At 42.3% G+C, this 23,734-nt stretch overlaps 1 protein-coding gene and 5 non-coding genes across 6 annotated transcripts; 5 read left to right on the top strand and 1 right to left on the bottom strand.

The window, feature by feature from the left end:
* The first annotated feature begins 1,102 nt into the window (after positions 1 to 1,102).
* On the top strand, positions 1,103 to 4,637 carry eif2b2 (eukaryotic translation initiation factor 2B, subunit 2 beta). The gene is made up of 8 exons (XM_084954044.1): positions 1,103 to 1,373; positions 1,643 to 1,763; positions 3,357 to 3,505; positions 3,588 to 3,751; positions 3,846 to 3,941; positions 4,020 to 4,157; positions 4,251 to 4,317; positions 4,445 to 4,637. The coding sequence occupies exons 1-8, from the start codon at positions 1,202 to 1,204 to the stop codon at positions 4,600 to 4,602; spliced, it is 1,065 nt and encodes a 354-aa protein (XP_084810170.1). The 5' UTR covers positions 1,103 to 1,201; the 3' UTR covers positions 4,603 to 4,637.
* Positions 4,638 to 5,242: 605 nt separating this feature from the next.
* On the bottom strand, positions 5,243 to 5,325 carry trnal-cag (transfer RNA leucine (anticodon CAG)). The gene has a single exon. It is a non-coding gene; the product is annotated as a tRNA-Leu (tRNA).
* Positions 5,326 to 6,088: 763 nt separating this feature from the next.
* Positions 6,089 to 6,160, top strand: trnaq-cug (transfer RNA glutamine (anticodon CUG)). The gene has a single exon. It is a non-coding gene; the product is annotated as a tRNA-Gln (tRNA).
* A 606-nt stretch (positions 6,161 to 6,766) lies between these two features.
* On the top strand, positions 6,767 to 6,849 carry trnal-cag (transfer RNA leucine (anticodon CAG)). The gene has a single exon. It is a non-coding gene; the product is annotated as a tRNA-Leu (tRNA).
* Positions 6,850 to 7,054: 205 nt separating this feature from the next.
* LOC146371651 (signal recognition particle RNA) lies at positions 7,055 to 7,353 on the top strand. Its single transcript, XR_014802854.1, has one exon.
* A 952-nt stretch (positions 7,354 to 8,305) lies between these two features.
* On the top strand, positions 8,306 to 8,377 carry trnaq-cug (transfer RNA glutamine (anticodon CUG)). Its single transcript has one exon. It is a non-coding gene; the product is annotated as a tRNA-Gln (tRNA).
* Positions 8,378 to 23,734: the final 15,357 nt, after the last annotated feature.

Raw genomic sequence — 23,734 nt, forward strand, 5'->3', positions numbered from 1 at the left:
TGGTGCGCGGGGGGCAATGATCAATATGCCTTTTGTGACATTTTTGTTTGGTGGTGTGCCGCGTGATTTTTCTAATGTTAAATATGTGCCATGGCTCCAAAAGGTTGGGAAACACTTCTTTAGGAAATATATGTTTTCAACAGTGCAGTGTGATCACTTTCAATGACAGTCTGACAATGGCAGGAAGAAGAAAAGCCTCTTGTGATGTGTTTGTGTCTTTGTGTCTTATTTATATTTTATTTAGTTGTATATAATTTTTTAAAATTATTTTGTTGCATTTTTTACAGTATGTATAAATTAACCAGGAGTGGACTAGATCTAATAAACTGTCAACTTTGTGTAAATATATATATATGTTTTCTATAAAATTTGAAACCAAACGAGCAGCCAGCCCGTTCACTAATTTCTCAATTAAAATGTTGATACATAGACGATAAATATCTACTATTTTTTATTGCTATGATAGTAACTATTAATATTACTATAATTAATCTTTCTTGCGCTGTTTTCCATTTCTCTTAAAAATCCACTTCTTTCAGCCTCTCTTGGTTTTCATCCAGCATCTACGGCCCAAAATGACCATAAAAAGGATTATTTGTCAACAAAGAATTAAATTAAATGGAAATAGCACAAAGCATTGACCAGAAAGGTGTATGCTTTAGCTGAAGCTTGTTATATCTCCAATGTATACAGAGCATATTTTCATAAATAGCAAGCAAGACTTTTATTATGGAATCTAATTTCTGCCACTAGGAAAACTAAAATTAAAAACTTTTCGTCTATAAGCCCAAAGTTGGAGTTATTGTCTCAAAATTTCAGCTTATGTACTCAATCTTCAGAGAAAATAACTAAAAATTGATCAAATAGCATATATGTTCAAGTTATTAAATCCGGGTTTTGAGATAATAACCCGATATTTTTTACTTGTGTTTTACGATATATAAATAATAATAATAAAAATAAAATTATATATATCGTTGTTTTACATTTCACTTTCAGACTGTCATTTTACTGTAGAAATGGGAAATTGTTGTAATTTCGACCCACTCTACTGTAACGCACGTGAAGCGGCAGACCAATCAGATGACGGCGAGCCCACAGCCACCCGGATGTACTCCTGAAGTGCTTCCTCGTCAAAACACTGACATGGTGGAACTATTGAGTGACTCAAGTGTTACAGTGACAGCTTTTTAAAACAGCTATGCCGGGCCCATACAAAGAAACAGACCTAACCGAGAGGGTCGAGGCGTTCCTGTCCGACCTGAAGCGCGGGGGGACCGGGGCAGGACCTCTCCGGGGCTCTGCGGAGACAGCCCGAGAAACGACAGCCCTGCTCCGCAAAATTACAGCCCAGGCTCGGTGGGGCAGTGCAGGTGCTGAATGCTGTTTGTTGTCGACACAGTGAAGTTAACTGCAGCGACAGCTGCCATTGTAGTCAGACAGGCTTTGTTTTTAAATCTGGTATAACGCTGTAGTACATGACAAATAAGCTTTCTTTAGCTTTCCTTACATCTAAACAATACAGAATATACATATGTAAAATGTTGAACATGTAGAAAAAATGGTTGCTGATGTAAAATCATACACAAAAAATATTCTATCCCAAGATTTTGGTCTTTTACAAACATCTTCTCGATTTCAGGTGATCTGATGGAAATAATCCGCAAAGAGGGGAGGAGGATGACAGCAGCTCAGCCCTCAGAGACCACAGTGGGTAACATGATCAGACGGGTGCTGAAGATCATCAGAGAGGAATATGCCAGGTGAAAACGTACCATTTTCAAAAAAAAACATTTGGTCCTTTTTAATTTGATAGCAACGTGTCCCAAAAAAGTTCGGATGAGGAGAACAAAAGGCTGGAAAAGTAAGCAGTACTAAAAGTAAACAGCTGGAGGAACATTTTAAAACCAATTAGGTGAACTGGGAACAGGGCATTAACATGACTGGGTATAAAAGAGCATCTTAAAGAGGCAAAGTAAAGTAAAGATCAGCAGAGGTTCACCAGTCTGCAAAAGCCCTCCATAAATTGTTGATGAATTTCAGAATAATGTTCCTCAACGTAAAAATGTGAACACTTTGAATATCGCATCATGAAAAGATTTTGAGAAACCCGAGAAGTCTCTGTGCGCAAGGGACCAGACTGAAAAACAGGACTGGATGCCTGTGATATTCAGGCCCTCATATGGCACTGCATTTAAAACAGACATGATTCTGTCATGGAAATTCACTGCATGGGATCAAGAGCACTTAAAGAAATTATTGTTTGTGTTCACCTGTGTTCATCCACAAGTGTATGTTAAAGCTATACCATGTAAAGAAGAAACCAAATGAAGTGAGTCAAAGTGGAAAACTCTTCTATGCATCATCAGTGCTGAAAACTATTTACCGGTTTTAGAGTAACATATGTTCCCATTCAGATATTGGTAAACTGCATCTTGTACAGCAGCATGGCTCTGTAGTAGAGGTAGGGCTGTGCGATATGACCAAAATCTCATATCCCGATATAAGAATTCTGTCGTCCCAATAACGATAGAAATCACAAAAAATGTAACATTTTCTGTAAATTCTGTGAATCTCGGGCAGCTCGACTTGCGGGAAGTGTTTCCAGCTGCGCGTCATGTAGCTGGAGTCGAGTGTTTTAACCGATGTATGAAACTATACATTTTTAGACATAAGTTGTAACGGCCGCCGTTTTCTTTGTGAGTATATATTACACAGCGTGCCACGGGAAACAGCCTGTTCTAACGTTTGAGTCTAAGGTTTATTTTTTAGCACCTGGCGGCTCTTTTTTACTTCTCATCCGTAAATAATCTGCTCTTTCACGTGATTCAGTTTATTTTGAAAAGTCTCAACAGGATCTTGAGCTTTATTGTGAAAGGTTTATGTGGAACATAAACAAGCGGACACGCGATGGTTTTACCGTCGTTGTTGCTAACGACAACGCATAAAAACAGGCGCTTGTCCGTCTGTAGTGTGGTTATATAAAATATAAGAGAAAGAGAGAACTTTAAGAAATTAATGTAGCCACTACAGTGACCATCAAAACAATGAAAAAATATTGCCGTAATTTACAAACTATTTACAAACATGTCGCTGTCCCAACCTATTTGAGATGTGTTGCTGCCCTCAAATTGAAAACAAACTAATGAGCTGCAGTTTCAAGTTTTTTCTTCTGTCCCATAAAACCATTTGACCTAACAGTTGAAGTTGAATCAATAGGCAGCCATGAAAAGCAAGTACAATCGTACCATATATTAAAGGATGAGAGTATGTTGCTTAGAAATACTTAAGCTACAGACGGCTGAAATACTTTGTGTTTTTGGTGAGATTTGTGCTTAGCTGTGTTTTTCTTTCAGATCTCGGGGCAGCAGTGAAGAAGCAGACCAGGAATCCCTCCACAAGTTGCTGACCTCTGGGGGACTCAGCGAGGAGAACTTCAGGCAACCTTTTGTTCTCCTCAAATCCAACGTCATCGAGGCCATCAATGAGCTACTCACTGAACTGGGTAAGTTGCGTTATTACCAAGATAGTGTCAGTTTGTATTTTAAATCACTCCAATTCTTGGTGCCCATCATTCTAATTTTCAGAGGGAACGACCGACAACATCGCCATGCAGGCCCTGGAGCACATCCACTCTAATGAGGTCATCATGACGATCGGCCGCTCGCGCACCGTGGAGGCTTTCCTCAAAGATGCTGCACGCAAACGCAAGTTTCACGTCATTGTGGCAGAGTGTGCTCCTTTCTGCCAGGTAGCTCATCTACATCAGTCATAAAGGAAAAACTAAATGTCTAACTTTAGATAGAAAACACAGTTCCTAATCTTATTTTTTCACCTCTCAACAGGGGCACGAAATGGCTACAAACCTCTCAAAGGCTGGCATCGAAACAACTGTGATCACAGATGCTGCCATATTTGCAGTCATGTCTCGAGTTAATAAGGTACTTAACATTTTAAGGAGACGTTAGTGCAGTCATGTTAGAGCATGCAGGTGAACTTGTGTCATGATCTTTTTGCAGGTCATCATTGGAACACAGACAGTTCTAGCAAATGGAGGCCTGAGGGCCATCAACGGGACACACACACTGGCCCTTGCAGCTAAGCATCACTCCACACCTCTGATTGTTTGTGCTCCCATGTTCAAGCTCTCACCTCAGGTAAGAGATTACTCCAAAGTCCGAGTTATCTCCTTTCAACCCCCATAAATGATTAAACTCATACTTCTGTGAACATGATATGTCATATTTCAGTTTCCAAATGAAGAGGATACCTTCCATAAGTTTGTCTCCCCACATGAGGTGCTCCCGTTCACTGAAGGTAACATTTGCAACAAAACTGACCTCAACCACGTGCCCACCTTTGGAAAATCCTTTTTAGATTTGGACATATCCTCTTTGTCAGGTTTTTTTTTTAAATAACTCACATTTTTCTGTTTATATTTCAGGTGAGATTCTCTCAAAGGTGAATGTGCACTGTCCTGTGTTTGACTATGTCCCGCCCGAGCTCATCACACTGTTCATCTCCAACATCGGAGGACACGCACCGTCATACATCTACAGACTGATGAGTGAACTTTACCACCCAGAGGACCATGAACTTTAATCGGTGTATTTAACAAATAAATAGAAATGAATGATTTTGCAGTGTAGTTTGTGTCTCTTTTGATGTGGTTTCATTTTTTGTACCTGAAGTCCCTTACAATAAAGAGAGAGCTGTTAAGAACAGCTGAGGTTATTGTGTAACACCAGTACAGATAAACGCTCATCATATCGTAATGAATAACACTGACTTCCCTTTAATGGAACAATGGATTCAAACTACATGTGGAAACAGAGTCACATGATCCTGATGAACAGCAGACTGTAGTTGCAACTGTTGTCCAGGTGTAGGTGGTGTAGGACAAGCAGAGCAGCAGGTTTGTGAGTATTTCCGATGGTGATAAGAAGAATAAGACTTGGAGAAAGTCAGGTTTCATCACAATAGTCTCAGTGTGAACGTCTCCAAAGAGAGGTGAGAGTGGAACAATGGTAATTCTCTCCCTTTGGTGACATTTTTTCAAATTATTCAGGACTTCACAGTGTTGATGATTACAAAAGGGTAGAGGGATTACAAGCACACAACTAAGATATCTTTGGAATTAAAACAGATGTTCATGATTTCAGTAGTAAAGTGATTTGTTTTTTTCTTTTTTGGGGGGGAAGACTACAAACAGCAACCAGAAGGTCTGACAGAAAAATTTCGCTGTCAGAAGTGGGATTCGAACCCACGCCTCCAGGGGAGACTGCGACCTGAACGCAGCGCCTTAGACCGCTCGGCCATCCTGACATACTAAAGTCGCAAATATTTGAATAATCCGACCAGCTGCTCACTTGTATGTTGAGTGCATGTATGTTTAAGATAAACAAAAACAAATAAAAATAATTACAAAGAAAATATATTGATTTAAAAGTTTGTGTTAAATGTTGTAAGTCACATCGAAATAGTTAGAAAGTTCAAGCAGAGACACGAGATGAGGAATCACAGCCCAACCTGTGAATTGACTTCCACTGAATGCCCAGCTGCTTTCCTGTTGGGTGATTATCATCAGCACAGAACACGGGATTAAGTGCATTTTGGGGTCCAGTAGTGCTCATCCTTTCTCCATTCTCTTCTCACCATAAGTGTAGTTTAAATGATTATTGTTTTGTGATTTTAATTGATTTTGCTTTGCTCCTGCTAAATCGCTTTAATAAAACTTCCATTAATTAAAGTCTAAATAGTGGACATTACGTTTGTGAAACAGTAAATATAAAAGTCTAAGTTTTATTCTTTATTAGTTCAAATAGCTCTTAAAGGTTACCCTAGTCATAAAAAACAACTGGACGATTGCTGGACGACTGTCTTGCATTGTGAAATACACACTGTCAGTAGTTTAAAATACCATTGATATGATACATACAGCGCTGGGATTTAAAAAAAAATTGTAACTTTTAAAAAATACAATATACAATTTCATTCAGTAATAGATGGCATTACAACCTGGCAAAAAGTATGATTGGATACTTTTAAGCAGGTTGCGACGACCTGACAGTATGAATGCTGCAACAGAGGTTCCATGGTGTAATGGTTAGCACTCTGGACTCTGAATCCAGCGATCCGAGTTCAAATCTCGGTGGGACCTGATTTTTGGGAGGTGTCTTCTCCGGCACTTTGAATTTCTATATGAATTGTGTTTTCAGTGAACGCCGTATAAAATCATGCAGCTAACCATGACGTCTGCCTTTACAAAATACTTATCAATCACTAAAGAGTAGTACTAAAGAGCTGTCTGAAATTCAGTTGCACACCACACAAAGTTACAGAGTACATGTCACAAACACGCTGCCGACTCAACAACTGTACAGCACTAAACAACCTCTGTCTTTAACATCAAAAAACAAACAAACATGAGCATCGTGATATGGATTTCCATGGCTGAACAGCAGCTATGTGTTTTGTGAAGCATAATATTTATGTCACGCTTTTTCACGCTTCCCTCACAGGACGTCACATTTCACACTTTGGCCATCCAATCAAGTTGTTGACATCTAATCATTCCTGTCCACCCACACCTGATCTTTCTATTTCGATGTGACTTACAACATTTAACACAAACTTTTAAATCAATATATTTTCTTTGTGATTATTTTTATTTGTTTTTGTTCATTACATGCACTTAACATACAAGTATGTCGAATGGAAATCAGCAACTGCACGGGACTATTCAACTAGTGGTGCGCTGTAATATGTCAGGATGGCCGAGCGGTCTAAGGCGCTGCGTTCAGGTCGCAGTCTCCTCTGGAGGCGTGGGTTCGAATCCCACTTCTGACATTGAAGCTTTACTCTTCTTGATATTGTGACAAAATACTCTTGGGTTAACCACGAGCTTTCTAAAAACTTGCATATAACAATTGTGCACCATTCATTCATCATCTTTGCTGCCCATCATTACAACTTTGCTAATGATGGGCAGCAGGTTAGTGTCATGATGTCACCTCAGATATAGTTAAAAGCCCTGTGAACGTAGCTGCTTCTCGCTGGGTGCGGTGGCGCGTGCCTGTAATCCAAGCTACCGGGAGGCTGAGGTTGGAGGATCGTTTGAGCTCAGGAGCTCTGAGCTGCAGCAGGCTATGTCGATCGGGTGTCCGCACTAAGTTCGGCATCGATATGGTGATCCTGGGGGAACCTGGGACCACCAGGTTGTCTAAAGAGGGGTGCACCGGCCCAGGTCGGAGACGGAGCAGGTCAAAGCCCCTGTGTTGCTCAGTAGTGGGATCGCGCCTGTGAATAGATGCTGTAGCGCAGCCTGAGCAATACAGTGAGACCCAATCTTTATACACATCCTTATACCTGTCTCTACCTCACACAGCAGCCTCATCAGTCCTTCTTTGTCTTTTTAATTGACGTTAAACACGCTCACAAACCTGCTGCTCTGCTTGTCCTACACCACCTCCACCTGCAGGACAGCTGCAAATACATCCTCCATCCTAAACACTTCTGATGCCCAGCAGGTGGAGACAAACTCAAACTAGGAAATTCATTCAGGTAACCTTTGGGTTTAATATTTGCATCTTATGATCACAGCTTTGACTGTCATGTAAAAAGGGGTTTTTTTGTTTTAGAAGTGAACTGTCCACAACTTCAGTACAGGCATGAGTCAGGATTTCAGGGTAAAGTAAATGTTTTCTTTATATCATTTCTTTGAGTGTATGGTGAAAGATTGCCAGGGAAGGGACTGTGTTGCATTTTACTGGGATAATTTCTCTATTTTTTTAAATTGATTTTTCATCTTATAATCAACAGTATATAAAACAATATATATATATATATATGTATATATATCAGTCTTCTATGGTGTTGACATAGTGCCGCAATCTGGCAGTCACACCTTCTTTTTGAGCAGTGGTTCCATGGTCTTTGAATCCAGTGAGATGAGTTCAAATCTCAGTGGGACCTGGTTTTTAGAGGTGAAACCACACTTCATGTCTTCTCTGGTTCACAGAAATAGTGCTACAGTTGTGTTTTCAGTCAAAACTGTATAAAATCAAGCAGCTAACCTTGACCTCTGCCTTTAGAAATGATTGTGAATTCCTATGTGCTACTAAAGAGCTTATACTTGTGCGTATGAGTCACAAACACTGCTCACTCACTGACTGAGCATGATCATCATTTTCGAGCCATAAATGGCATCAGCCTCTCCACAATTGACAGTATCCTTAAAAGAAGCCATTGGCTGAATACTTTTTAGCAGGTTGCCATGATCAGGCAGTTCGCGCACTCTCACAGGGGTTCCATGGTGTAATGGTTAGCACTCTGGACTCTGAATCCAGCGATCTGAGTTCAAATCTCAGAGGGACCTGAGATTTTATCCGCTGATTGGGATGTGAAACATTAGAGCGTCTTCTCTGGGACACCAAAACTGTGCTATAATTGTGTTTTCAGTGAGAGGTGTATAAAATGTCAGATTATAATATTATTTTATGCCATGTTAGACCCTTAATTAAAGATGGTGAATTATTATGTAGTTTTAGTTTGCATTATTCTCCTGAATTAGAAGAAGGTGATAACTATTGCATTTGTTAAGCTGAGTTGCATTACATTAGACTGCTGGTTTATTGTGAATGAATGATATTGTTTTATGATGCATTATACTGCTGAGTTATGAGAAATACTGTTTGCAGAAAGTCATCGCCTTATTTGTCTGATTAGAAGAGAACAGAACATACTGGAGTTTTCTGCCCCATCTCAGCAGGAGCAGATAAACAGGGAGCCAAGGTCGTAGCTTAGGCACTGTGTGAGAGAAAGAATGTGAATGTTTAGGCTTTTATGATTAGGTGGGGGCCACTAGAGGCTATAAGAGTTTGATCAATGCTCCACCATTTTGAGATCTGATGCTGTCTGCGTACGGTGTCCATCTCCCACGCGTGTGATCATTAAAATCATCGTTTGACTCAACCCGGCCGGACCAGTGTTGTTATTGTGGTTTTTCCTCTTGTATCCATCCCCAATATTTGAATCCGTAACAGTTTGGGGGCTCGTCCTGTGGTATTGGGGTGGAATTTTGGAGGTTTGGACGGTCCGAAGTTGTCGAACGGACAGGCACAAGCCAGTGGTCTGACGTGAGTGGGCATAAGCCGGCTTATACAAAGGTAAGGCACTACCTGTTGAATTATTTCCAAAGTGTGCCAAATTGGACATGACAAAATTGAAGTCTACTCACTGAAAGTACTGGTAAATGCCTGTTTTGATTTTGATGAAAAATCTCATGAGAACTGAAGCTGAAGTAATGATAATGAAACGTTGAAAGTGCATTTAGAGCAGTTGGACTGCTGATTGAAGTTAAAGCAGTTGGACTGCTGATTGAAGTTAAAGCAGTTGGACTGCTGAGAAAAGTTAAAGCAGTTGGACTGCTGAGTGAATTTAGTTTGATAGGGAATTGGTCATTTTGTGGGTTAGAGTCCCCATTGGTCAGACAGGTTGGACCTGCGTCAGTCATACACTTGTTCTGGGGTGTTGACTGTTGTTTCAAAGTATTATAAATTATTATAGAACGGCGGTTGGACCGCTGAGAAGCGCAGTGCTCAGAGGTAACGCTTGCCAAGGTCGGGGACGCCTAGGCCTTGTCCTCTTTGAGGGATAGTCAGTTGGTCACTGTGGAGCTTGGGGCACTCCAGAATAACTAGTGGTTGGACCACTCACCGTTTGGAACGGTGTCTGCGCTTTTTTGGGCAGCAAAGGTTGGACCTTGGGTGTTGGACACTGTTAAATTGAGTTAGGGACTTTAGAGATGAGGCCAGATACAGTTAGAGGCTGATACTGGTTAATTGATCACAAAAAAGTTGGACTTTTTCGGTTGGACCGTTAACTTAAATTTGTCAAAATTGTGTAGGCGCTAAATCTGTCAGGCCTGAGAGTGATTGTAAATATAAGATGTCTTTGTAATATAAAATAATAGAGCTGTGTGTGAGACTGTGTGTGACGACAGCGCGCTGCAGCGCTGCGAGCTATTTTTAGACGGTGTGTGAACATGCAAATGAGGTGGCTGCTGTAAAGCGCACAGAGGACTTTTGCTTCCGGTTTAGCGTGTTTTTTGAGTTTTATAATTATGATTTGCAAATACTGTTAAAGACCTGTAAATAAGACGCTGATTTTGCTGATTATAATATTACAAATAAGGTTTTGAATGACTAGGGTGAATGTTTGATGTTTGGCTGAGTTTTGATATAGAAAAGACAAATCGTGCATGATTTAGACCGACACTTCAGTCGGCAGAGTAAGACTGAGTGATAAATACAGCTGTGATTTGTTTCAGTTTTGTGGTAGGAAGCAGGATTTATAAGATTTTTAAAGTGTCCCTTGGTTCAGCTCAATAATATAAGCGGTTACATTTGATTTACTGTTGGTTTTATCATAATATAGGGTGTGATCAAGCACGAATTTCAGCTGTGTGTGTGTGACAGGAACTCTGCATGCCCATAGAAGGCAACGGCCAGACTGTGTGAATTATGCACCGAGAGAGAGTAAAATCTAGGCAGATGAAGCAAATGAATGTTTTCAGAAAAGAAATACTAAGTAAATGTTTTAGTGTGTTAATACAGGTGGATTTCTCCCAACCTGGAAACCTGAGTACAGCGGCAAAAGCATAAACCGAATTGGGACGACAGACAGGCCAAGCTTTGGCTCAAAAGTTTACAGCTTGACCTCACTTTGTCCCCACCCGGAAAAGAAGCTTAAAGGACATCTTCTCCTCCAGTTATCGGTTACCACCACTGGAAATTTGCAGGCAAGTTTTTGACTGAATTGTTATTGGCACCATGTGTCCCTGAATCTCACAAGCAAGCTCTAACTCCTGGCTGAAGACATGGAATGCTGTTATTTAAGGTGGGGAATCAAAATTTGGGAAACAAAATAAAAACACACACACAACCAGAGAAATGTATGAGAAAGGCACGGGTTAGAGAAATGCCTCGTTTGAGAAAAAAGTTAAATTAACCCACCTACAGACGCACACACACGCAATGAAGAAACAGCTTACATTCATGAACACGTGAAGATTTTTCAGCAAGGTTAAAGCAGCGAAACTTAACATACACCTGTTGCTGAATGATAAAGTTTATCCACTACTAACAAATAAACTCTCTGGGTTGCAGGACAACAACTTAACTTCAAAAAAAAAAAAAAAAAAGAGACACTGGTCTGACCAACCAGTGACGACACGACAAATTTAGTGGTTAAAAGATTCAAATTGTGACATGTTTTCTGCTGATTGATTAATACAAGTGATTACTGAATGAAAGAAATTCCTTTTTGGGCTTTTAAACATGATTTTAAGAATTTTAACATGTACCTGTGTTGTCCTGTCAGCTTGGTGGGTTATGAGTTGATTATATAGTGAGAAAAAAAAACAAAAAAGGGGGAGAGAAGGCTGACACAGGGCCTGGCCCCGTTGTTTCTCCCCTCTCTGAGTAACACAGCCAACACAACATCATTTTCCTGTTCGTCTGTTTTTGTTTTGTTTTTGTTTTTTCTCTTTATGCTTGATTACAGGCTGCTTTGCCGAGGCTGACCTGGACTCCTGCTCTCCCCTCTACCATCTTTGCTCACTCCTCTACCATCTTTGATGTGACCCTGACCAAATGCTACAGCAGCTGGACCCACAACAACAACCTGCAAATGTCAACAGTGCTGCAGGAAAACGATCTCATGCAGCGGAGACGGAGAGCGTTAAATCCAAGGCCTGTTTCACTACACGGGGGAGATTTCCAGACAGCTTCAGCTAACAGAGCTCTGACGAGACGCCCATTAAGCCCAGAGGAAAAGTGAGGCCGAGCAAAAGAATGCTGACCTTAACAACTCTGCATTAAAACTGTGCAGGACAGTGACTGACCAACACGGATGATCGGGCAGCAAAAAGGGCGTGCCAGAGACAGGAGGAGTAACTGAGGTCAGGAGGCACCTCAGAATGGACAAAAGCACAAGAAGAAAATGAGCTGAAGGCAAAGGTGTCGGGGCTCGGCCAGGAGCTGACCTCTGAGAAGAGCCGGACAGCAGAGCTGCAGAAGGCCGTGGAGCAAAGCAAGGAAAACATCAATAAACTTCAATCTGACATGTACGGAAAAGACTCTGAGGTTTCTGCCCTTAGTAAGCGCTCAAGGCATCAGAGCAGAAACTGAGCATGGCTCAGGAGGAGCTGGCTGATAATCGAACCCATCAGTCAGGCTTGGAGTCCCAGACACAGGACTTGAAACCAGGCCGGAGCTTGCTGGAGCAGGAGGTCGCCAAACCTGACAAGAAGCTCCTACAGCAGGAGCAAGCCCTGAAGGAGCTACAGAAGCAAAAGGGTCAAGTTAAGGAGGAGCTGGACAAGGAGAAGATGCAAGACACTGAAGAAAAGGACTGCCTCAATTGAGGCCAGAACCAGTATGGACAGAACTTTGAGCAGCAGCACCAATGGATGCAAACAGACTGAAATGGAGGAGGGCAGGACCCCAGGGCACGCCTCAGGCCGTGGTTTACCCAGAACACCAGAACAGGAAAGTGATGAACACAAACACACACACACACACACACACACACACACAAATCGAAATGCTGATTCAATTCACTGAGAAGTGATCCACACACACACACACACACACACACACACATGCACACGCTTGTGCAATGAAGAGTGATACACACACACACACGCTGCTGCAATGAAGAATGCTTTACTAACAAATGTTTATGCTGACACGCAAAATGCTGCACACAAACATCCAAATACAGAATCTGTTACAACAACAAGAAGCCATTGATTGTTTATTGGTTAAATGCATTTCATGTCACCCAGAGGGCGTTTGTGTAGGTTTAGGGGACAGGGTCTAAGGCAGTTTGGTTATGAAAACAATGTCTGTGCGTGATGTCTGTCTATGGTTCAAGGCCTCGACTGAATTGTTTACTGTGCTCCACACAGCCTGATAAGGAGCAGTGGTACAGAGTGAAAATGATTAATTAATGGTGTGAGTTTTATTTCGGAGCGCCACATTTTTGATTGAGATTTAATTGAAGGAGGAACACACTGAAAAAAAATAGAGAAAAAAAGGGGCCAGCCCTTGGATTTACGTAAGCATCTCGCGTGTATTTAACACAATTGCCTCAGGCTTTAAAGATCTGTACGAAATCCAACAACTCAATTTGTTCTCATTGAGATGACACGATACGATCTAATAAGAGTGGTTAGCTGCTGAACTCACGGAATTCACAACACCGCATAAGATTTCAAACTGCAGGAAAATCACTGGAGTTATAAGAGGCAGACAGCGACACACACACCCCATGCATGCTATTGCTATTTATTGTGAATTAACCTGTCAAAGGCAAGAACAAAATAATTCTGCATCAAATACAGGAAATCATAGCTTTCCTGTATTTCCTACATTGTTGGCATGCTGGCTGGTGCTGTTGCTCCACATTAAGAAGGTCTTGGGTGCAGGTCCACAGTCTGGCTAGTTTGCAGTGGTTTCTCTCTGGGTGTTCTGGTTTCCTGCCACAGTGAAAAGTCATGCAGCTATTAGAGCTAGGTTAATTGATGATTCTAAACTATCCATGAATGTGAGTGTGAATGGCTGTTTGTTTCTATCTGATAGACTGGTCAGCTGTCCGGGGTGTACCCTGCCTGGCAACCTATCACTTCAGGGTTATTTCCCAGCCCTGGTGCAACCAGGAGAAAGATAGGAGGATGGTAGTTGTTGTAGACCCATTCAATTTTTATGGTAACCAGGATCTAGACTTTGTTGAACCGCATGCAATATGAAGACTACATGTAGTATTTAAGTGACCAAGTAGAATTTGAATAAAAGTTATTGAATAGTGTTGAAATAAACTGACAGAATTGAAGGATCAAAATATTCCAGGAGCTCAACTTACTCCATCTGAACATGTTTCAATCGTGTTTTATGAACACAAAATGCACAGGTTTACTGAATATGAAAAGGTTGTGTTGATTTAACTCAGTTGTTTAAGTTTCTGTCGGAGCAAAACATTTGTGTGCAACCAGTGTCCATTATTGAATCAAGTAAATCCAACACGTTTTTTGTCAGGGCAAAAAGGAGTTACGGTCCCTGTATTCCTGCACAATATTGTCCCAGGAGGGAGAAAACCCTTCTGGCGAAGTTTTGGTTGATTTTTGGGTTTTGCTTAACACTAGGTTGATTTCATCAGTGAGGTTTGGATTGTTTTCTTTCTCTAAGAGAGAGAAAGATGGTTTTATGCTTCGACATGTTTGCAATGGACCCCAGTATTTGTTATTATATGAGTATTTTATTGGTTACGTTTGTTTTTGCTTTTGTTACAGTGCACTGAAATAAGAACATCTGAGAGGTGTGATCCACCGGTGGTGATATTTTGGTATTTTGGGAGTTCCTGATTTAACAAATCAGCTCTTTAATCCAGGCCTGAGAGATTGAACTTTAAAGCGCTATAAAATATTCTTACTGAAAACAGTCGCAAAGTGTTTTTCTCCATGATTATAATGGGCTTGGGAGAAATTCACTTATATGGGACACTGATCACATGAGAAGTCCTGAGCCTAAAAGGATTGCAGCGAGTCAATCCAGTCAAAAAACAAGGAACTGTTTTCCTTTAAAATGATGACGTCATCTTGCTGGTGAGGGAGGCTCGAATAGGTTGCGCGTGAGACTCCATTATCAGCAACTTCTGGTATGAATGTGTGTGGATGTATGCATGTGGCTGGACTGTGATGGACTGACGACTAAAAGTTATAACTGATTTGATACTGAGACAAAAACGGTACCGACTTTAGGATTAGTAAATGTCCACAAACAATTCACCCAGCCTGTAAAAGAAGAGTGGATGTTTTGTCTTGCTTTGATTTGTTTTTACAAGAACAGAAGGATGACAGAGACTAAAGGGGGAGGCTGTATCTTCACATGAGCGTGAACTTAACCCTTTGGTTGCTAATTTTGAGTTACTGAGGTTTGCATTAAGAAAATTGTGTTTTAGTAGCTGTGTTTCAATTAATGTATCACATTATATTGTTGGAAAGGTTAAATGCTAAAGTGAAGAAAAGGTTTGATTTCACTCATGACTGAACATGTTATTATTAACCATAGCAGGCCACTGTAAAAAGCCAATTAACCTTTATAGAGGAAAAAAGAAAAGAAAAAAGCCAAAAAAAAACACTCTATTGAGGTCTGTGAATAACAGGGGAATGATAGGCTTGTCACATTCAAAATGGAGATATGTAAGGATAAACACTGGTCCCCATCTTTTAGGTCCTTTCATTGAAATAGTCAATAATTCAGAAAAGTACAGATATAACCGACAGGGGCATGTGCTGAGAGGTGGTGCTGCACAAGAACAAGAGAAAAATAAACAAGGAAAAATTATTGTGTTTAGCTTTGATAAATTCAAATTAAAATGTACCATTAAACTCAGAGGTTCAATATGAAATCAAATATATGCTAATTTTGTATGTGAGTACATGACTGGTGACTGTTCTGTCCTGAGCTTTTGTTTTTACAGCACCCACTTGACCACACCAACAGTTTCTCGCCACCAAAAGGGGGTACTTGCAAAGAATAGGGAGGAATATCATCAAAACTGGGAAAGGTAAGCCCCAAAAGGGGGTGATAACACCATAACTTTCACTTATGGTCAAATTCTCAAAATTTGACCCCCGGCTTGAAAAATTCTTAAAAACATTTAGAGACGGAGTGGAGTTTTAGATAAATATAATGTGCCAAACCACATGCGGATGGAGAGCTGGAATCGATAAGATGGTGAAATAACACGCAGGAAAATATTGACCATGTCGATTATGTTTATTCAAGTGTGCAGAGATTGGCTAATCTGACAAGGAAATGTTATAAAATGAATTGTCGGAACAGTCAGCGTTAAAGTCACCTTTGACAGTCCAGACCAAGGTTATTATCGTTAATAATTCGGTCTAAACTGCTGCAAGTGAATTGGAAACAAAATTTGAATGAATTTAGGACACTTCATACTTATAACACAAGTGATGGTAAGCCATAACTTGATTAGGTAAAGCTATTAAGATAATTATGAGCTGCCTTGACACAAAGAAAGTGAAGTCCTTCACCCTGAAAGGATGGAATTATGCTCTGCCTCTGTAGTCAAGTTTAGACATAGGCCTTAAGCAATCATGAGCCACTAATAAGCGTGACATAATTCACAAATTTAAATCAACCACATTGGGTGAGCGACCCGGACAAAAGAAAATCTATGAGCACGCAATAAAGTGGATTTGTTAGAGCCCGTTTAACATTTGCCTTTCAGAAAAATAAATAAATAAATAAATTGATTTGCATTTACAGACACACACTAAAAAAATCCCATTTGACACTGATAAATCCCTGTTCAAATAGAGTACATGTAAACGAAATATCGAAAACTAGAAGTGAAAAGAAAAAAAACATTTTCATTAACAGAAATAAAAATAAGAACAAAAAAAGGAAAATTAACTAAAACTGTAATGAGTGTTCACAAAACTAACTAAAATTAACTGAAGTTATAGCAAAATGTGTTTAGTTTTCATTGAGGTGTGCGTGTCCTACAATAGTCATGGGTGAAAATGAAGTTTAGTTTCCAGAATTTTTCTTGCCGTCTCATTATGCCAGCAGGTGGCAGTACGTTAGGCGAGTCGTCTGTGTTGCTGCTCCGTCCACGTGCAGAATCATGTCAGGAAAAGTCGGGAAAAAGCGCCAGAGTCCAATTGGGAATTACTTTAAATATAACTGTGTTTAGTATAAATGTAATGGGGAAGTCTTTAGGACCCAGGGAACCCAATGGAGGGTATAAAAGAGGAAGTAGCAGCAGGTGCTTTTCATTTTCCACTGACGAGCGGCTGTGAACAATGGTTGTGTGAGTAGGTGAAGAGCCTGAGAAGTTTTAATTGTCTGCTACACAAACAGTTGTTTTAAACCTCTACAGCAGAGGTTCGAGTAGTGATTTTTAGAAGATAAGCCAGGTGTGCAGCAAACACAGTTGTCTGCTGGAGGGCAGGCTGCACATGTGAATTTGTCACTGTTTTTTCCTCCTTCTCCTTTTTGTTGCGTTTTTGGTTTTAGTAGGGTCACCTTTTAAAACTGTTTTTTTTTATGCCGGATTTGTTTTTATTTCTACTGGGCTGGTGCAATATTAGTCGGGCAATGTGCAATCCCTGAGCTGGGCTCTTACCTTAGGGGAAGTAGGTCTTTTTAGAGGTGCTCCGTGTGGATTTGCAGTGAATAAGTTTTATTAAGAGTGATTTTAGTGCCACCGATTATTGCCTGAACTAAAACACTTAGTGCATGCGATAAGTGTTCTGTTGGGCTCGTATTTATTTGGGGTGGATTTGTTTCTTTTAAAGCAACGAGCATCTGGGACCAGCGGGGCAAAGCAAGCCCTCAGGTGATAGCTGCATTGCTGGCAGGTTGCACCAAGACTATTTTGTGGTCGTTAGTGACCTTTCCCATTTTGATGTTTTAGGCCTTTTGCAAACCCTTTGTGTTCTTTTAAAATAATAAATTTTAACATATCTGACTGATATTGACCCTCTTGTCCCGTTTATTCTGGGCTCGTTCCTGTAAGAGCTTTGGGCCTGAAAGTTTGCACAAGTAGTATAGAGGCCCTTAGCGGTTACTCGATGGCTTTTACTCGCTACATTATTTGGCGTTGTCGACAGGATACAGGTCATATCAGTTACGGTGTTTGGTTTTTATTTTAGTGTGGCCCTGTTTATTTTAGTAAGAGTGTTAGAGGAGAGGAGGAAAAACAGTGACATCTTCTACGGAGGAGAAGCCAACTGTTGGGCTGCCACGGGGATAATAAACCTCCTTCGCCGACCCTATGGACGACGTACAGGCCCTCTTGGAGCAGCTGCAGCAGCTAAAAGCAGCAAATGAACAGTTGAGAGACCAATTACAGGAACGTTCTCCTGTGACTGGTCCAGTGCCAGATCCAGTGCCGGGTCCATCTACTGTGCCATCAAATATGAACCCAATAAATGAAGCTACAAATGTGTGTTACGTTTATGCACCTCGGGAGCGTAAATGCCCAAGGTTTACTGGTAAATTGTCAGTGGACTTGTCAACTGTTGACCAGTGGGTTGAAGAAGTACGTAGATGCCTGGAGACTCGTCCTATGTCAAGAGCAGCACAAGTGATGTTTGTGATGGACCATCTTGATGGCAGTGCTAAATCTGAGGTCTGTTTTCATTCGAGTACCAGTAGAGACACTCCTGATAAGATTTTTGATATTTTAGTTGAGAACTATAGCTGCACTCAGTCATATGTAGCTGCCCAGCTACAGTTCTTCCAGCGCACCCAGCGAGAAGGGGAATCTCTGCGAGATTACTCTCATGCCCTTAAATCTTTAATGGACACTGTAATCTGTAAGACACCAGGTGGTATTCCAAATTCTGATATATTGCTAAGGGACCAGTTTACTGAACATGTCCATGATGATATGCTGCGCAGAGAGTTGAAACAGCGGGTCCTTCAAACACCAGACATGTCGTTTCTTGCCCTACGCAGTATTGCCCTTAAGTGGGCTGATGTAGGTAGGCAGGGAGGGAAAACTAGGTCCCGAGCCTATTCTTGTGATACGAACTGTCAGGTAGTAGAGGGAGTTAATGCAGAGATGCATGCAGTCACCGCTAGGCCTAATGATGACATTCTACAGATAAAAGAGTGCCTTCGAAAACAACAGGTTCAGTTGGATACGCTCATGAAGCAAATGTCTGTCCATTTTTCACAGCCCTCTCAGACTGGATTAACCCCGACCCCTCCCACAACTAGGCCTTTTCGTTTCCAGGCAGATGGAAAGCCAATTTGCCATCGGTGTGGTAGGGCGGGTCATATTGCCAGGTTCTGTAGGGTAAAACATCCAGCTATAAAGAATAGTGGTGGGTCTCATGCTGATGCACATGCACATGTACAAAGTCAGGTTGTGGAACAAGGCCCTGAGTCTCAGCCATCGGGAAACTAGGTCCCTCTGGTGCAGAGAGCCAGGCATCAGGAACAGGGTTTATGGGCTCAGCTGAAGTTGTTATGGAAGATCCCTCTCGATTAATTGGGAATTGTCCAGTGGTGGAAATAGAAATGGGGGGTGTTATAGTTCCCTGTCTTTTGGATACTGGGTCCATGGTCACCACTATTCGAGAGAGTTTCTTTGAGAAGCACTTCAGGTCGCAGGGGGTGGGGCACTTAAAGAAATGCCAATGGTTACGCCTCAGGGCAGCTAATGGGTTGAAAATCCCCTATATAGGCTACATGGAGCTTGATGTGACTGTTTTTGGTGGCACCCTGACAAAAATGGGTGTGTTAGTGGTGGAGGACCCTCTAGATGGGAGCGTTCAGCAGCCACAGATTGTGCCTGGCCTCTTGGGGATGAATATCATTAGCCGTTGTTACCACCTACTCTTTGAGCAGTTTGGCCCTCGTCTGTTTGAATCTCCTGCCCTTGAAAATGCCAGTAAGACGTGGAAAGAGACACTTCACAAGTGTCAGCGCATTGAGGCTTTGAATACATCCGGGTATTTAGGTAAAGCAAAAGTCCACGGTCGAGCTGTTTGTGTCCCTGCTGGTTCGTTGAAATGGATACATACTAGCTGCCCCTCTGCTGCTAACATTAACCTTCCATCAGTGCTCCTGGAGCCCATAGCGACAGGTAATCCCCTTCCAGGGGGCATCTTGGTTTCCCCGGCCCTCCTTTCTGTTGAACAGGGTGTTGTTGACATTCCGGTGGTTAATGTGGGAATTGAGGATGTTTGGTTACCGCCCTGTACACAACTAGGTGAATTGCATCTGGTTGACCTTCCATCATCTGGGGACTCTGTCATTACCGGAGAGTCTGATGATCCCACGTTGCAGATAATGATGCACGAAGTGACTGTACAGGCGCATCCGCACCTTGATTTTTCCGAGCTCTCATGGCCTAACTTGTCCAATGAACAGTCACAACAAGGAGTGTCACTTTTGCGGAAGCATTGCTCGGTTTTCAGCCATGGGGACGGAGATTTAGGATCTACCACATTGGTGGAACATGAGATCCCTTTAATGGATGATGCCCCAGTGAGACAGCGGTATCGCCGGCTCCCACCCTCTCAGTATGAACAAGTGAAAGCCCATATTAAAGATTTGTTGGATCGGGGGGTAGTGCGTCTAAGCAGTAGCCCTTATTCTTCTCCAATTGTGGTGGTTTTTAAGAAAAATGGAGAGATTAGGCTGTGTGTTGATTACCGTTTGCTTAATGCCAAGACACGGAAAGATGCTTATCCATTACCCCGTATTGAGGAGTCATTAGATGCCCTGACGGGAGCACAGTGGTTCTCTACATTGGACCTTGCAAGTGGGTATAATCAAGTACCAGTGGCCGAGAAGGACAAAGCCAAGACTGCTTTCTGTACCCCTTTTGGTCTGTTCGAATTCAATCGAATGCCATTTGGGCTCTGTAATGCCCCTAGCACTTTTCAGAGGCTAATGGAGCGGATTTTTGGGGATCAAAGTTTCCAGTCCCTTTTATTGTACCTGGATGATATTGTTGTGTTTTCATCCTCCTTTGAGCAGCATCTGGAGCGTCTTGACTTGGTCTTAACGCGGCTCAAAGAGCACAATCTAAAGTTGAAGCTGGAGAAGTGTCACTTTTTCCAGCCAGAGGTTCAATACCTCGGGCATGTGATATCTGCTTCTGGGGTGGCGACTGACCCTTCTAAGATTAGTGCAGTGGCTGAGTGGGCACGACCGACTACTTGTACAGAGCTACAGTCATTTTTGGGATTTGCCTCATACTATCGGCGTTTTGTTGAAGGTTTTGCCAAGTATGCTGCCCCGCTCCACCGGCTGGTGGGCGAGCTGGGAGGTACCAAGAAGAAACGTAGAAGTGGTGCCAGTGGGGCAATGTGTCACCTTTGGAGTGAGGAATGTGAGAATGCATTCCAAACACTAAAAAGGCTGCTGGTTAGTGCCCCAGTATTGGCATATGCAGATTTTGCTAAACCTTTTGTCCTTGAGATAGATGCTAGTCAGGCAGGGTTAGGGGCAGTTTTATCTCAGGAGCAAGAAGGAAAGAGGCGGCCAGTTGCTTTTGCTAGCCGGGGCCTGCGACCTAGTGAAAGGAATATGTCCAATTATAGCTCTAGAAAGTTGGAATTCTTGGCACTAAAATGGGCTGTCACTCAAAAATTCCGTGAATATCTGTTGGGAAATAAGTTTGTTGTTTTCACAGATAACAATCCCCTTAGCTATTTGCAAACTGCTAAATTGGGAGCCGTAGAGCAGCGATGGGCCTCAGAACTAGCTGTGTTCAACTTTGAGATTAAATATAGGCCAGGTCCCAGCAATCGCAACGCTGATGCATTGTCACGGCAACTGCATCCACAGAGTCCATCTGGCCTGCTTCCAGGGTTGAAGGTTCCACAGGAAGTCCAAGATCAGACAGATGTAGGTCAACTGGGAAATGCTGTTGCCGCTACGTGTAGAGCCATAGGTGCATTTCCATCCCGACCTAAAGCTGATCTAATATCCCTTCAAGCTGCTGACCCGGTAATTGGCCCTTTTTCACAGTATTGGGAAAGAGGGAGGCTGCCTACCAAGCAGGAAATGGGTAATGTAGGTAAGGGAGTGGAAAAAGTTGGTGCAACAGTGGCCCAGAATCAAGCTGAAGGAAGGTGTCTTGTATCGTCAAGTTCAGACACCTGGTGATGGCCAAGTTTTGTTTCACCTATTGCTACCCCAGTGCTTGCAAACAGAGGTCCTGAGAAGTTTACATGATGATCATGGGCATCAAGGCATTGGCCGCACTACCAGCCTGGTGAGAGAAAGGTGTTTTTGGCCCTTTATGGCACGTGACATTGAGAAATATTGTCAGGAGTGCGATCGTTGTGTCTTGGCAAAGGCTGTAAAACCAAAAGTTCGCACATTCAGGGGGGGTTTGGTGGCTTCTAAACCCCTGGAAGTCATTGCCATTGATTTCAGTGTTTTGGACAAGTCTAGTGATGGGCGTGAGAATGTACTTGTGGTCACCGACATATTTTCAAAGTTCTCTCAAGCATACCCTACAGTAGATCAACGGGCAAGTACAGTGGCACGGGTATTAACTGAAAAATGGTTTTATATCTATGGTGTCCCTGAGCGTATCCATAGTGATCAGGGAAAGAGCTTTGAGGGAGACTTGCTGAAACGTCTGTGCCACCTGTATGGCATAGAAAAAAGCAGGACCACACCATATCATCCTGAGGGCAATGGACAATGCGAGAGATTTAACAGAACACTCCATGATCTGTTGCGCACACTCCCTCCTGATAAGAAAAGAAAGTGGCCGCAATACTTGCCACAGGTATTGTATGCTTACAATACCACAGAACATCAGTCCACCGGCTTTTCACCTTATGAGCTTATGTTTGGTCAGAAGCCCCAGTTGCCCGTTGACTTCTTACTGGGGGCTTCCCAGTCAGAACCTATGTCTAGATCTGTGCAGGAGTGGGTAGAGGAGCATAAACAACGTCTAATTTCAGTTTATGTGCATGCGAAAGAACAACTCCAACAAGCTGCAGAGAGGAGAAATAAACATTTTCATCCAACAGTTACTTCCCTTCTCTCCCCAGGTACTCTGGTTTATCGGAAAAGTCATCCTTTAGGCCGCCATAAGATTCACGATGCCTGGGATCCTATGGTGTATGTTGTTGTGCAGAGTATGGACAAAGAAGGCAGGGTTTACAAAATACGCCCTAGAGATCGTTCAGGTCCAGACAAGAACTTAAATCGGGCTGAGTTGAGAGTAATACCCTCAGGTATTGTAGCACCCGCTCCAGACGAATATCCTCTCTCTGACCCAGGGCTGGTAGTTGAGTCACCCCGGCAGTCAACATCAGATACACCAGATGATGACAGTGAGGCTGGTGGAGTTGTACTCGCCCTTGTTCCAAACCCACCCAAAGATCAGCCACCCTCGGTATCTGTTCCAGAGCCTGTTAGTGAAACTAGGAGCATAGGCTCGAGCAACTTGAACCCTGTATCCATAGTTCCAGAACAGCCAGAGGAAAGTGGGATTGATAATAGGGAGAATGTTTTAGAGCAGGACTCAGGAAGAGTTCAGGGGCGGCCTAAAAGAAGTACAGCAGGAAAGCATTCTAACCCCTTTAATCTCCCACGGTCAGTAAATCAGACTGCTGCTGTTCTCACTAGTGATTCACAGAGCTCTCTTGTCCATAATGATTTGCCCCAAAATGTATTTAGGCCCTGGCAGTAAGTGGTCACCGGGACGGTGACCTTTCAAAACGGGGGCAATTGTAATGGGGAAGTCTTTAGGACCCAGGGAACCCAATGGAGGGTATAAAAGAGGAAGTAGCAGCAGGTGCTTTTCATTTTCCACTGACGAGCGGCTGTGAACAATGGTTGTGTGAGTAGGTGAAGAGCCTGAGAAGTTTTAATTGTCTGCTACACAAACAGTTGTTTTAAACCTCTACAGCAGAGGTTCGAGTAGTGATTTTTAGAAGATAAGCCAGGTGTGCAGCAAACACAGTTGTCTGCTGGAGGGCAGGCTGCACATGTGAATTTGTCACTGTTTTTTTTCCTCCTTCTCCTTTTTGTTGCGTTTTTGGTTTTAGTAGGGTCACCTTTTAAAACTGTTTTTTTTTTTATGCCGGGTTTGTTTTTATTTCTACTGGGCTGGTGCAATATTAGTCGGGCAATGTGCAATCCCTGAGCTGGGCTCT

Source organism: Perissodus microlepis, chromosome 15 (genome assembly GCF_051167445.1).
Source record: "Perissodus microlepis isolate ML-2025 ecotype Zambia chromosome 15, ASM5116744v1, whole genome shotgun sequence".
Classification (NCBI taxonomy): Eukaryota; Metazoa; Chordata; class Actinopteri; order Cichliformes; family Cichlidae; genus Perissodus; species Perissodus microlepis.